General features: G+C 44.5%; 1 protein-coding gene across 1 annotated transcript in view; it reads left to right on the top strand.

Annotated features, from left to right (window-relative positions):
* The window catches only part of LOC138295492 (calpain-2 catalytic subunit-like), a 196,360-nt gene that overhangs the window by 104,142 nt on the left and 77,012 nt on the right, over nucleotides 1–15,206 (top strand). The window contains exons 10-12 of the mRNA XM_069233832.1: nucleotides 7,144–7,313; nucleotides 10,112–10,123; nucleotides 13,450–13,661. Coding sequence (XP_069089933.1) covers nucleotides 7,144–7,313; nucleotides 10,112–10,123; nucleotides 13,450–13,661 — 394 coding nt within the window. The remainder of the gene's footprint in view (nucleotides 1–7,143; nucleotides 7,314–10,111; nucleotides 10,124–13,449; nucleotides 13,662–15,206) is intronic.

Raw genomic sequence — 15,206 nt, 5'->3', positions numbered from 1 at the left:
AGCCTTGCCCTACCTCGACGAATGGCTGCTGAAGGCAGACTCACCCCAGAAGTCGTCTCCCACCTTCAGACTTGGGCGTACCTCCTGCACATGCTGGGGTTCACTATACACGTGCTGAAGTCACACCTGACTCCCTCTCAGGCGCTCCCTTTTATCGGAGCTATTCTGGACACAGGGCATTTTCGGGCGTATCCTCCCGAAAAGTGAGTCCAGGATATTCAGGCTATGATTCTAATCTTTCAGCCTCTATCTTGGGTTTCGGTGAGACTTACTCTGAGGCTGCTGGGCCACATTGCCTCCTGCATCTTGCTAGTGACACATGCCATATGGCATATGCGGGCTCTGCAGTGGGACTTGAAGTTCCAGTGGGTGCAGCTTCAATGAAATCTCTCCGACATGGTCCAGATATCAGAGGGAACTGCGAAAGACCTGCAGTGGTGGCTTTCGAATCCGCATTGGGTCAATGGCAGATCCCTCTTCCTTCCCCACCCAGATCTGTTGATAGTGACGGACCCGTCACTTCTAGGATGCGGTGGCCACATGTGTGAGGCGGAGATCAGAGGTCTCCGGCGAAGTCTGGGGTCCATATCAATCTTTTGGAGCTCTGGCAATCAGGCTTGCATTGAAAGCATTTCTTCCCTCTCTCAAATGGAAAGTAGTGCAAGTGTTCACGGACAACACTACCGCCAACTGCAACAAACAGGGCGGAGTAGGGTCCTGGACCCTTTGTCAGGAGGCACTGCTTCTCTGGACGTGCCTGGCACATCAGGACATTACCCTGGTGGTTCAACATCTGGCAGGCTCTCTGAACACCAGAGCAGACAAACCCAGCCATTAATGCATAGCTGATCACAAATGGCGTCTCCATCTGGAGGTGGCACAAGGTCTCTTTCAGCAGTGCGGAGATCCTTGGTTAGATCTGTTCGCCTCCGCACAGAACATGCAATGTCAGCTGTTTTGAGTATTGGAGTTTCCAAGGCGGCACTCGCTCGGAGACGCTTTTCGTCTCAAGTGGAGCTCCGGCTTCCTTTCCGCCTATACCACTTCTGCCCAGAATTCTCAAGAAGATCCGGAACGACTGGGCCCAAGTCATCTTGGCGGTTTCGCACTGGGCAGGGAGAATATGGTATCCAGAGCTATTGAGCATGGCCACCGATCCTCCACTCAGACTGCGTCTTTAGGAGGATCTTCTGTCGCAGTAGCAGGGGACGGTTCTCCACCTTAACCTGTCCAATCTCCGCCTTCATGCGTGGAGATTGAGCTGCGGCAGTTGAATCCACCTGAAGAGTTTGACGTTATCTTGGCAGCCAGGCATCCCTCCACCAAAACAGTATACGCCTTTTGTTGGCATAAATCTGTGGCATGAAGTAAGGAAATACCTCCTTGGCATGGTTATCCCCTGACTTTTTGCCTTTTGTTGATGCCAGTTATGATTGAATGTGTGCTTGGACCCTGCTAACCAGGCCCCAGCGCCAGTGTTCTTTCCCTAAACTGTAGCTTTGTTCCCACAATTGGCACAGCCCTGGCATCCAGATAAGTCCCTTGTAAATGGTACCCCCGGTACCAAGGTCCCTGATGCCAGGGAAGGTCTCTAAGGGCTACAGCATGTCTTATGCCACCCTGGGGACCCCTCACTCAGCACATGCACACTGCCTCACAGCTTGTGTGTGCTGGTGGGGAGAAAATGACTAAGTCGACATGGCACTCCTCTCAGAGTGCCATGCCCACCTCACACTGCCTGTGGCATAGGTAAGTCACCTGTCTAGCAGGCCTTACAGCAGGGTGCACTATACCAGAGGTGAAGGCATATGTGCATGAGCACTATGCCCGTACAGTGTCTAAGCAAAATCTTAGACATTGTAAGTGCAGGGTAGTCATAAAGAGTATATGGTCTGGGAGTTTGTCAAACACGAACTCCACAGTTCCATAATGGCTACACTGAAATCTGGAAAGTTTGGTATCAAACTTCTCCGCACAATAAATGCACACTGATGCCAGTGTGGAATTGATTGTAAAATGCATCCAGAGGGCATCTTAGAGATGCGCTCTGAATACCAGTCCAACTCCTAATGCTAGGCTGACCAGTTTCTGCCAGCCTGCCACAACCAGACGAGTTTCTGGCCACATGGGGAGAGTGCCTTTGTCACTCTGTGGCCAGGAACAAAGCCTGTACTGGGTGGAGGTGCTTCTCACCTACCCCTGCAGGAACTGTAACACCTGGCGGTGAGCCTCAAAGGCTTGTGCCTTTTGTTACAGCACCCAAGGGTATCCCAGCTAGTGGAATGCCCGCCCCTCCGGCCACTGCCCCCACATTTGGCGGCAAGGCTGGTGGAGATAATGAGAAAAAACAAGGAGGAGTCACCCACCAGTCAGGACTGCCCCTAAGGTGCCCTGAGCTGAGGTGACCCCTGCCTTTACAAATTCTCCATCTTGAGATTAGAGGATTCCTCCAAAAGGATTAGGGATGTGCCCCCTCCCCTCAGGGAGGAGGCACAAAGAGGGTGTAGCCACCCTCCAGGACAGTAGCCATTGGCTACTGCCCTCCTGACCTAAACACACCTCTAAATTCAGTATTTAGGGGTGACCCAGAACCCATGAAATCAGATTCCTGAAACCTACACAAAAGACTGCTGACCTGAAAGCCCTGCAGAGACGACAGGGCGAAAACTGACTTGGCCCCAGCCCTACCGGCCTGTCTGCAGACTCTAAGAATCTGCACAGCGATGCATCCGACAGGGACCAGCGACCTCTGAAGCCTCAAAGGACTGCCCTGAACCAAAGAACCAAGAAACTCTGGGAACAGCAGCACTGTTCACCTTCAGCAAAATTTTTGCAACAAAGAAGCAACTTTTAAAGAACTCACTCCTCACGCCGGAAGCGTGAGGCTTCAACCTCTGCCCCCGACACCCCGGGCTCAAGCTCCAGAGAACCAACACTGCAGAGAGGACTCCCAGGCGACTGCAATCTCGTGAGTAACCTGAGATGACCCCCTTGCACCCCAACAGTGACGCCTGCAGAGATGATCCAGAGGCTCCCCCTGACCGCGACTGCCTGGAACAAAGAACAAAAAACGCCTGGACCAAGTACTGCACCCGCAGCCTCCAGGAGCGAAAGGAACCAAACTCCAGTGCAGGAGTGACCATCAGGTGACCCTCTGCCTAGCCCAGTCAGTGGCTGGCCCAAGAAGCCCCTGTGTCCTGCCTGCATTGCTAGAGTGACCCCCGGGTCCCTCCCTTGATTTCTACCGAAAACCCGACTGTAACTTTGCACACTGCACCCGGCCGACCCTGTGCCACTGAGGGTGTGTTTTGGGTGCCTGTTTGGGTCCCCCCCAGTGCTCTACAAAAACCCCTTAGTCTGCCCTCTGAAGACCAGGTACTTACCTGTTGGCAGACTGGAACCGGAGGACCCCTGTTCTCCATAGGCGCCTATGTGTTTTGGGCCCTCCTTTGACCTCTGCACCTGACCGTCCCTGTATTGCTGGTGCAGTGACTTTGGGGTTGCCTTGAACCCCCAACGGTGGGCTGCATATGCCCAGGTAACTGAAGTTGTAAGTGCTTTACTTACCTCAGAAACTTAACCTTACTTACATCCCTCTCCCCCCATCCCCCCAGAACTGTTGATGTTTGCACTGTGTCCATTTTTAACATAGCTTATTGCCATTAATGCTGTAGTTCAAAGTTCCTTACTTACCTATGTGGAGTACCTTGCATTTTCTGTATTTACTTCAAATCTTGAATCTTCTGGTTCTAAAATAAATTAAGAAAATATATTTTTTCTATATTAAAACTATTGGCCTGGAGTGGAGTCTTTGAGTGTGTGTTCTTCATTTATTGCCTGTGTGTGTACAACAAATGCCTAACACTACCCTCGCATAAGCCTACTGCTCGACCACACTACCACAAAATAGAGCATTCGAATTATCTAATTTTGCCACTATTGACCTCTAAGGGGAACCCTTGGACTCTGTGCACACTATCTCTCACTTTGAGATAGTATATATAGAGCCAACTTCCTACACATGATGTACCAATAAATCTGTTGATCCCCTCTCTGCTCCTCTTTCTGAGGTTCTTTTGTTCATTCTTTCTTTAGCCTAGCAGGGCTCTGCTCTGGGCACTCTTAAAGGTTATTTATTGGCTATTTCAGCCTTTGTTACTTTGCCTAATCAGCCTTCACTCTTTAAGTCTCCTTTTGTTAGTCGAATCTTTAAGGGTCCCACTCCATTTATCATGCCTCAGTGGGACCTCAATCTTGTGCTTACTTTCCTAATGTGTACTCCCTTTGAGCCGATGCACAATTGTCCATTGCAGATCCTTACTTTCACAACTGTTTTTCTTGTTGCCATCACTTCCGCTCGCAGAGAGGGTGAGCTTCAGGCTCTTTCTTCTAAGCCCCCATACTTGTCGGTGCACCCTGACAAAGTGGTGTTATGCACTAAGGCTTCCTTCCTTCCCAAATTTGTTACATCTTCTCTTGTCAGCCAGTCTATCACCTTGTCTACTTTTTACGCACCTCCACATCCTTCCCATGAGGAGGAGAGACTCCACTGTCTGGATCCAAAAAGAGCGTTGGCGTTCTATCTCAATCGTACCAAAGATTTCAGGGTGGATGATCAACTCTTCACTGGATATGTGGGTGCGAAGAAAGGGAAGGCTGTGCAAAAACGTACCATCTCTAGATGGGTACTTCTTTGAATCAAAATATGCTAGGCATTGGCAAAAAAAACCTGAGGGCTTGTGCGCTCATTCCACCAGAGCAACTGCTGCTTCTACAGCGTTAGCACACAGAGTCCCTGTCCTGGATATCTGCCAGGCAGCCACGTGGGCATCCCTGCACACGTTTACTAAACATTACTGCCTGGACAGTCCAGTCCGTATGGATTGCTACTTTGGTCGTTAGGTCCTGCAGGACTTACTAGTATGATCTTGGTTCGCAACCCACCTCTGAGGATGGCATTGCTTGGGTATCTATTCTAAGGTAAGGAATCTGCAATTAGAAGTCTCTATCAGATGTACAAGTTACTTACCTTCTATAAAGATATATCTGGTAGAGACATATTCTAGTTGCAGATTCCTTACCGACCCGCCCATCCTTCCCGCTTTCAAACTGATTTCTAGGGCTTCCCCATTCAGGGCCTTAGCTCTGGAGCACCTATTTCAGTGTTGTTCGCGGCTCTGCGCTTTGGCGTGGAAAGTTGTGAAAAGAAACTGACGTCACTGCACTGAGGCAGCGTCTATGTATTACTCCCGATATCATAGGGGTGACCTCAACGCCCATGGAGTCGACCGACGTGTGAGGGTATTGCTCGAAGAAAAAATCTCCAGATCCAGTCTGATGCCTTGGCCGAAATTCTAAAGTAAGGAATCTGCAAGTAGAATATGTCTCTACCAGATATATTGTTATCAAAGGTAAGTAACTTGTACTTCAGCACCTACTAGGCATACATGCCCCAAATTAAGTCAAACTTCTAAATACCTTATTTAGGTTGATGGCATATTAGTCAAAAAATGGAAAAAAGTATTTTCATGTTTTGTACTGATATTGTGAATGAGCTTGAGTTCTATCCCAAGTTTTTACACCATTGTATCTGTCTCACTAAGACACCCCATTCAACCTTGTAGCATGGTTGGGGACATTATTGAGCGCTTACGGTTTGCTCAGTTGTGTAATGTGTGGTTAAACGTGCCATTGCATAGTGCAGCCCTTATTTTCCACAATGTTGTTTTTACATTTTCATTGGATCTAGGGAGGAGCATCATTCTTAAGAAGTTGGAGGAACAGTTATCCCCTGGTTTCCTTCATACCATTCCTTTGTGCTGCCAAAATGAGACTGGCCTGGCCTCTTGCTTTCTCATACAGAGAAATATGATGGAATAGAAGGCAGGGTCAGTGGCATGTCCACATTGAATCAAAGGCCATGCCCCCACACATATATAAGTTGAAGGCAGGCCCAAATGAGACGAGATGGAGGATGTTTTGTGGCAACCAGAGATCATTGATGTCTACCTCCCAAGTAAGTTTCTGCTATCCAGGACAACAAAGATGTTAAAGAGGAACCTGGGTGGTCTGATGAGTTGTGTAGGGATGTAAATCGAAGAAATGTACCCTGGCACTGTCTTTTTAAAGTTGTACAACTCCCAAAGCCATGGTCTTGTAATAAGAGAACCATCAATTTGTAAACTGAAGTTGTTTAGCTCTTGAGGCCTAACCAAATAAGGATGCACCCAGGGTCTTGGGCACGCCTCCAACATGATGAGTATATGGAATGTGGGGGTGAGCAGACCTGCCAACTCACAAGGTGCCACCGTGTGTCACACAATTTCAGCTGCCTTTTCCCGGTCACCCAGTGGAGAGGCAAAATCACACAGTGGCAGGTAAGAGTTGCTGGAAACTCCTGAAAAGTGTGGATTTCCAGCTCCTCTTAGTAGGCTGTAAACAGCCGATGTCCATTAGGAGGTGTGGAAACACATCAGGACATTGACTGCACCCCAGCAACCTTTGTGTTTTTCTTTTTTCAGAGGGGCGGGAAGGAGGTCAATGGGGGAAGATGGGCCTCAAAGGTAGTTCATCATAAAGCCCCTTCCCTCCACAACAACGCCTCCTTCTCACACAGAGATTTATATTTTCTGGTTGGCAAGTCTGGGTGAGTAAAGGCAGTAAAGGCACCTCGCCTTTCACTGCAGTCAACCAGAGTTGTTGATCAAGAAACTGAATCCAGTCACATCAAAAACATTCACCTGCTTAACGGATCACTGTTTGTCTTGCTACCATTTCCATTTTTCCCTCTTTGTGCTAGATGAATGGGGCACATTATCTGTAATTATATGGTGTGCTGCAGGAGCAAACAGATAATTTTTGGAGATTTTAGTACCAACTAAGTGAATGTTTCATCTGACTTCATGAACACACCAAGGACATCTTTGCAACCATTGTTGAGGTTTTCTAGGAGGGAATTAACCAATTTGATCACAAATAGATAAAGCTGTCTAGTCTGTACTATAGATGCAATATTTACCAAGCAATATTTTGGGGCTTATTTTAAGTACTAAGTTATCAGTTTGCTATGTATCATTTCTCATATTTTAATCATAATTTAGTGTGCCCACATAAGACCAATGTGCATCCTCTTCTTTCACTCAGACACTTTCTGGATGAACCCACAGTATCTGATTAAGCTGGAGGAAGCGGATGACGATCCAGATGACAACGAGGATGGTTGCACCTTCATTGTTGGCCTAATTCAGAAGAACAGAAGGGTACAGAGGAAGATGGGGGAGGATATGCAGACAATCGGCTTCGCAATCTACGAGGTCAGGCATTTCCCCTCAGATTACTGACTACTTTGGAGGCTAGGATAGAAGTGTCGAGCACGCAAGCACTTTAGCCTGTTGTAATATCTCTGTGGGTTTTTAACCACGCCCACTCTTGCTATAAAGTGACGTAAAGTTGACTCCATCAAAAATGGGCCCAACTCTATCTTAGGTAATGAAGGTCAGCATCTTCTCAGTTTTAAGTAAAAGGAATCACCATTTTCCTCACCTCTATGCAGAATCATTGTCATGTTTGCCACTGGTGCAGATATTGTCTGACCTTATCTGTTTAAAAACTGTGGAAGTGTCAAGTCTTAAGCTCATGACACAGATAAAACACCTGATATGACATCAGTCTGGAACAAGTATTTACTTATCACTATATGAAGCTCAAATAAGAATAAATCCAGACATATAATCAAAATAGTGTAGTCTGGATCGAAGTCCTTTCGCCTTATATATTCATAATGATATATCTGGCACGCACACTTTGATGCACATAATCTATGTCAGACATTTCTAAACTTATGTCAGGCATTCCAGTCTCCGATAAGATTTAGTGTATAAGGGAAGCCACTTGGCCACTTGGGGGAGAGGTCCTGTGCCCACATTATCGCAGAAGAGTTTGCCGGACGACAGACTCACCTACTGCCAGCGCACTTCGAAGATGCTACATCTCCCTGCAACTGCTAAAGCTGAGTCCTGGAGGAAGGCTGCGACAGCAGCCCATTTGTCCTTTGCAGGGAACACTGCCCTCATACCTCCACCGATAACTACAGTTTTTACTGTCAACAATCTATGCAGTGCATCTCTTCTCCCTAAGAAACTCAAGATTTCAAGTTGCTCTACTTTCCATTCTCTCTTAGTGTAGCGCAAAAAAGTAGGTTTTAGGGTGCAAGGTTTTAGAGTACCTTTTTAGCACATTAAAATTGTTCATTTTATTCTTGTTGATCACAGTGTGCCTTCTTGCTATTTTTATGATATTCTGTGTAGTTGTTTTACATGTGCTGAGAAACCGGTTTGCCCTGTTGTATTAAATCCTTTTAGTTAAGTGTCTATTCATTTTAGTTCAGCTTGTGACTAAGCCAATAGGTTTATTTCTGTTACTACACTGTTCCTGATCCCGTTGCAGGTATTATTAGTAACCAAAAAGCAATAACTCCACTGCCACAAGGTATTGCGTGTGGTTCTGTGGTGCTGCAATAACTTGTCTTTCACACTCAGCACTGCATTTAAGTGAGTTCTACCACGTCACGTGGGTGAGAAAGCTAACCTTGTAGAACAACGCCAGAGTCGTAGTTTATGCAACAACAGTTTCCATACATTGTCACATATTGACCTGTATCTTTAATTCTCTGCTTGGTGTGATTAAACTAGCAACCGGACTGCTGTTAGAGAAACAGTGCACTTTACCAATACACATATACTTGATACAAATGCATATCTGTGTCATTAGTCAAATAAAATACACTGTAGATGAGACCTCATTTGTCGTTTCGAAATGGATAAGGAGGGACTAGACAGTCCACAAGAGATCTAATTAGATGGAACAAAGTCTCCATCAGACTTATTATGTATAACAAACATTTGGTGGGAGGATGGACATCAGGACACGCAACCCACACAGAATAAGCATAGTACCTGGGCCGCAGTGGAAGTGTGTATAACACGGCAGTGAGGATCGCCCCATATTGCGCTGCCATAAATCACAATATGCAGCGGCAGCATCATTTATCAATAGAAAAACTGCAGAGGAATAATTACGATCAACCAGAAACAAACTTTATGGCATTTAAAAACACAAACGCGCTACATGGACATACTTTTAATGGGATACCAATTCATTGATAGCACCATAATATAAAGCCCAAGGAAGAATATATGACAGACACTAACAGAAATGGTTGGTTCTACTAAAGAAATCATAGTTATGTTCATATATCCTATCTCCTCCCCTCTCCTCCTCTTACATGTACTAAGAAGTATGGCAAATGCCTTGAGGTATGTATAATGTTTTTACCAAACGTGCCTGCTGCCCGACTGCTGTGACGATGGTGTAATGGGCTGTGACATGTTATTCTCTTTTTTCACACTTTGTTATACATTAAACAGATTTTAAAAAAAATTATAACATACATCTGTACAGTCTAGAATACAGAACAGGAGATAACGTGAGCATTGACATACTCAAGGTATAAACACTGTAAAATAATATAGATCCTTCATGCACGAAGTCTGTGAACAAGGGGTTTGAAATTTAGACTTGTGGTGGGGTGGCTGTGGATTGACGTAAGGATGCTCTATTTAACAGGCATGGTGGTATGGGCGCTGGAACTACTTTTTGCCAAATGTGATGTAGCTGAGGTAGATGACAGCATATGGAAAAACCTAGGATTCACATAAGGAATACTGCTTTTGTAAGAGGAAAGACAGATCAGTGAAAGAAATTGGCTGACTAGGTGTGTCTCCACCCTGTGTAAGCTGTCAGTAACTCTGTAAGGGTGTATCTCCTACAAGATGTGGGTGTGCAGACAACTACACCGGAAGCACAGTTAGTATATCCAATGTGGTAAAGACACATTGTGCACGTGTGTGTGTCTTAACCACCACCAGCTTCTTCCACATCTGACATGTGATAGGTCTCAGTTACTGCAAATAATGTTGTGAACAGCTTCACTTTTCTTTTATAACCTCTTATCTATGCTGTATGCAGAAAAAGACTTTCACAATGTAAATGCATCCTTTGTTTTTAAAACAACATGTGATATTACATTTATACGTTTGTATTTCCTTTACAGGTTCCTGAGCAGGTACGTTACATTTTAACTTTAATTTTACAAAACATGTATGGTGTTAAAGTCTAAGAAATTGCTGATAAAACCATGGTTTGCGTTTGTAATGTATTGTTCGGCGTCTGAAGTGCATTACGAAGAATTTATAGCACTTCACATAGAATCGGAAGTAGTGAAACAATCATTGATCCAACACAACAGAACGTGAACCTGTTATGTGAAGGGTATTTTGCAAGTTCTTTCCTACTGCGTCTATTAGAGACAATTTTTCTACATTTCCTATTAGAAGCATTAATTAAAAGTAACTCTCTTTTCACTGATTACTTGGTAATCATGGTCTCTACTTGAAACCCTGTATCCAGGCGCGCTAAACATGGCAAGCGTGAGGGGTCAAATTCATGGACATCTATTCCTCAAAATGCCAGGGGTAACAGAAGTGACATCACACATTTTGGACCTTAATTACATCCCAGGAAGTGATATCATATGAACTTTCACCCTAAATGTACCCCCGGGAAGTTGTCACAAGACCTTACCACTTAAGATATTTCAATAATTGACATCACTAAAGTTGTGTAATAGCTAAATAATTAGTATAAAAACACATCAAAGACAAATGGCCATTTTAGAAACACTTATATTAGGGTGCTGACATGACTTTTGAAAGCGGTGAGATATGATACCCTGAACTGTGGTGAGCCAAACCTCTTCTCGGTCGGCTTAGGGGAGTTTTTCCACTGAGATTTTTTATTTTTAATGGGAACAAATAGTGTATAAAAAAGCACAATTTACACATAAATTTGCTAAAAAGCCAAAGGTTCTATAAGGGCACTCATTCATATTTAAGTATTTTCAAGGAGTGCCGAGTTCACCCCGTTATTTTCAGAATTTGCTATGGATGCCCCTTATATAAAAAATCATCTCCATTGTGCCAGGGCCAGCATTTTGTCAGTGGTTCCTCTCATATGTCATGCATGCCTCCATATGCCAAATATTACCCACAATATCCCAGTGTCAAAGTTCTGTCATTAATGCCATCATATACCTTAGGTTACCCTATTGCCAATTTACCTCATATACATAATTGTGTCATGGTTGCCCCCTACCATATGCCATGTTTTCCTCCTTTGTGCCAAGAAATAGCTCCAACGAGCTAGTGTCAGCATTTTGCCATGGGTGCCTCCATGGCCAAAAATTCCTCAAGTGTGCCACTATTTTCCCAAGGTGCCCAATAATTACCTCCAGCACACCAGTACCCGTATTTTTCACAGGTGCTTGTGATGGTAACAATGCCTCTAGTATGCTAGCAGTATAATGTTTTCATGGGTGCCTCTCTAAGCCAAGAATTACCTTCAGTATGTCAGGACCAATGGCAGACTAGCAAATATAACACCACATTCTCACTCAGGCACACTCATTCTCACTCACACTTAATCATTAATTCCTACTTGCACTTATTTATTCTCACACACTATTGGGCATTCACTCTAACTCACCCTCACTCATTCTTAATCTGACTCAATCATACCTACTCATACTCACTTGCACTAACTCTGTGATTCTCACCCCGTCATTCTCTAACCCTCAATCATACTCATTCTCACTCACATTCACTCTCACAGGCTCATAGTTTATCACTCATGTGCACTCGCTGTTATTGTCACACATTCTGACTCACTAATACTTAGTCACTGAATCTCGCTTATTCTCACTCGCACGTCACTGACTCTCACTACTTGTCACTGACTCTTACTCACTTGCACTGACACACACTAATGCTTGCACGTACACACACTCACAAACACGTGCTCTTGTGCCCACAAATACTCTCACACACCTTTAAAAACATTTGTTTCATCTACTTCTGCTACTGAATGTCTCATTCTGGCTCCTGGTTCTCCATTTTATTACACTAATAGTGAATAACATATTTTTATTCACTATTAGTGTAATAAAAAATTGGCAGAAAGGTGGAGCACAGTGCCCATAAGGTTGAGCGGCCTCTGTCTTCTTGGCACTGATTTTGCTACCTCTGAAGCCAGGGGTCGCAGAACCACTGCCAGGGGTCACAAACAGCAAGCCAGGGGTCGCAGCGGAGACCTCTGGTGATCCCTAAATGACACCCATGGGCCAATTCTATTGTCTTCGTAAAAAATAAAGGCAATGCCCCTGGGATGCTGGGAGTGTTAAACATTTCAGCATTTCTCCTGCCCAGTGGTGACATGGTTCACTTCGTGCTTCCAACAGGAAAAAAGGGTACTGGGCATGGTGTTGGCTGGCATGCATAAATCATATGGGTCTTCTGGCACCATGTTTAGCAGTGGATGCCTAGTGTAGAGAATTTTCTTGATGATTGAGCCAGCCGTGGGTTAGCGGTCAAGAAAACCACCCTTAAACTCTAAATGAGGAGGGGGATGAGAAGAGGGTGGACAGGACACAATTTTTTAACAACTCTTCCAATAATGCCCCTCTACATTTTGTCCTGTGAGTGTTTGTTGGTTGTTTAAAACCTGTAGAGGTTAGTAGCAACCAGGTTGATGTATCTGGCATATAGAAATAGGACGAAAAGGAAATTGGGACAGTATTAAAAGGTTGGACTGTAGGAAGGTTTTAAGCACGTTCATTTCCGTTCTTAAACCTGTTCATGGGTGGCCTGCTTTGAATTCCAGGCGTGTGCCCTGTTGCTACCTCTAGGGTTCCCTGGCACTATCTGAATGGCCTGTAAACTATGCACATGTATAAGGTGTTTTTTAGTCATTGGATTGCCTTGTTTATGGTTCTATATTTGAGGATGAGGGTCTTCTATTTTCCGTTCATTATGCCCACATACATAAATCCACAGGGGTAAGGTAATCCTATAAGTCAGAAATTGCTGTCATACTTAACATAATCAGTGATTTGGAATCTTTTTCTTGCGGTGTACCATTAAAAAGTGAATCCTGTCATCAAGTTAATGCATATGTTGTAGAATGACCAGGTAAGCACCATTCCCTGGTGGAACCAAAGGCTGTGAATTTCTCGTACTTGGGCCCCTTTTCCATTTAATTAGCTGGGGCCTGAAACCATGATGTCTTTTAAAGGTAAATTAAGTAACAACTCTGATGATGCATCTGAATTAGTGTCTATGCCAGAATGCACCGGCCTTTTTTGACCGTCTGTCTAATTTTATTAGATCCTATTGGTACAATTGGCTTGGTAAAACCTGAGTGGTCCTTTCTTCTTCTACCCAAGAAAGAAAAGCAATCATGAAGTCACCCTTCGACTTGGACCCTTATTTTGAAACACTAATGCAAGTTATCGGTTCGTTGATGGCTAATACTTGTTTCTTCCTTTGAAAACCTAAGCTTCGTGGTCAGCAAAGCACTCACCTGAGCAGAGATTTCTTCCTGAGGACCAAAGCAGCAGAGCGCTCCGACACGTTCATAAACCTGCGAGAAGTTCTCAACCGCTTCCGACTCCCGCCAGGAGAATATGTAATTGTCCCTTCCACCTATGAACCAAACAAGACTGGTGATTTCTGCCTTCGGGTCTTTTCGGAGAAAAATGCAGAAGCGCAGTACGTAGAAATATAGTTATTTGAAACTTAGACTTGTTTTTTCCTGTGGTCTGACCAATCAATGCTCCTTTCTTTCCTTTGACATTTTCCACACTAGCACTGTGAAGGAGATGGCTGTGGGTTCATTCAGAAGAAATAGAAGAAGTTCCCCCCATTGGCAAATTACACTGATTTGTCGTGGAGATGGACCCAGAATCCTCTCTCCACAATGTATCGGGTTTATCCTTGAAAATCAATGTTAGCCCAATATTGATGGGTATATAAATGACCATTGCAGATTTGGGAAGACCAACATGCAAGCCATAAACAGAGGTCTTACTGCAGCCTTAATGACCAAGCCTAATTATTAAGTATATAATGGTATGCATAGTGCACTTCACACTTCAAGTCTTAAAAACTTTTCTCCCACTCTGGGGAACATTTCAGCATTTTTCCTGACCAGTGTGGCTATCCCAGACAGGATAAAATGCTACTGGACATTGTGTCAGTAGGCCTGCATTAAAGTAGGTAGGTATTCTAGCACGGCACTCTTTAAACCAGAGGATTACCAGCATAAAGGGCTCTTCTGATGTGAGAGCCACCCATGGCTCCAGTGTTAGGAAAACTACCATCCCCCCACTGGAAATAGGGGCATGCAAGAGGTGGGTGAATAGCATGCCTACCAAATTAAGACAACCACACACTTTTTTTGCCACTTACTACAAAATAAATTGTTTCGGGGGGTCAAGCACTGCTTAAAGCAATCATACTTAAACATCGCAATGCATCATCACAGATGTATAGATATGAATACAAATGTTTTAACTGCTTACCGGAAACCTACCAGTGTGGACGCAAGTTGGATCTTCTTGGAAGGGAATTCCATATCTGTGGAATCAGGGCAGCAAACCTTTGGCACCACTTACAATGGAACCTGGTTCTTATGGGTCTGAGAAGCAGAAATCGGCAATCATGCTTCTCCCGAAAGTATGTATGGGCATTTGCTATTAGGCTTTTAAACACCAATCATGCCATTTTGAATGTGACATGCTTGGCTACTGGTAGCCAATGAAGGGAACTGAACCTGGCCCTGGTGCTGTCAGACCTACCCAATTTATTGTTGAGCTGCCCTGTTGTGAGCAAGTTGTAATCACTTGAAATGCTTTGTTCGAAGACCTCCCAGTATGGCACTATGCATAGTCAGCGTTTGAGTTCATGAGTGATACTACCGTTGACGTATGATGTTTGTCAGATAGGATACTGGTCATTTAAGTTGTCGACAGCAGAATTAGGCTACATAGACCACTATTCCTACGTGTGCTTCAAAAAAAAAAACTAGCCTCCCACACCAACTCAAGGCTTTTTGTGTTTTTGAGAAAGTGGTGGCAAGGTCAGCTAGTTCATGGAGTTGTGAAGTATTGTTTATAATCTGTATCTTCTGACTAGAGCACAGGAGAAGAACCCAGGTATTAGCCTTTAAGTTTCAGTCCACTTTCTTTACATAGACGAAAGCCAACATCAGGGCCACTGAAAGGCAGATAAATCTGTGTCACTTCCACACAACTT

The sequence above is a fragment of the Pleurodeles waltl genome, chromosome 5 (assembly GCF_031143425.1).
Source record: "Pleurodeles waltl isolate 20211129_DDA chromosome 5, aPleWal1.hap1.20221129, whole genome shotgun sequence".
In the NCBI taxonomy this organism is placed as follows: domain Eukaryota; kingdom Metazoa; phylum Chordata; class Amphibia; order Caudata; family Salamandridae; genus Pleurodeles; species Pleurodeles waltl.
Note: the sequence above shows the minus strand (reverse complement) of the source record. Positions and strands in the feature narration are given on the sequence as shown.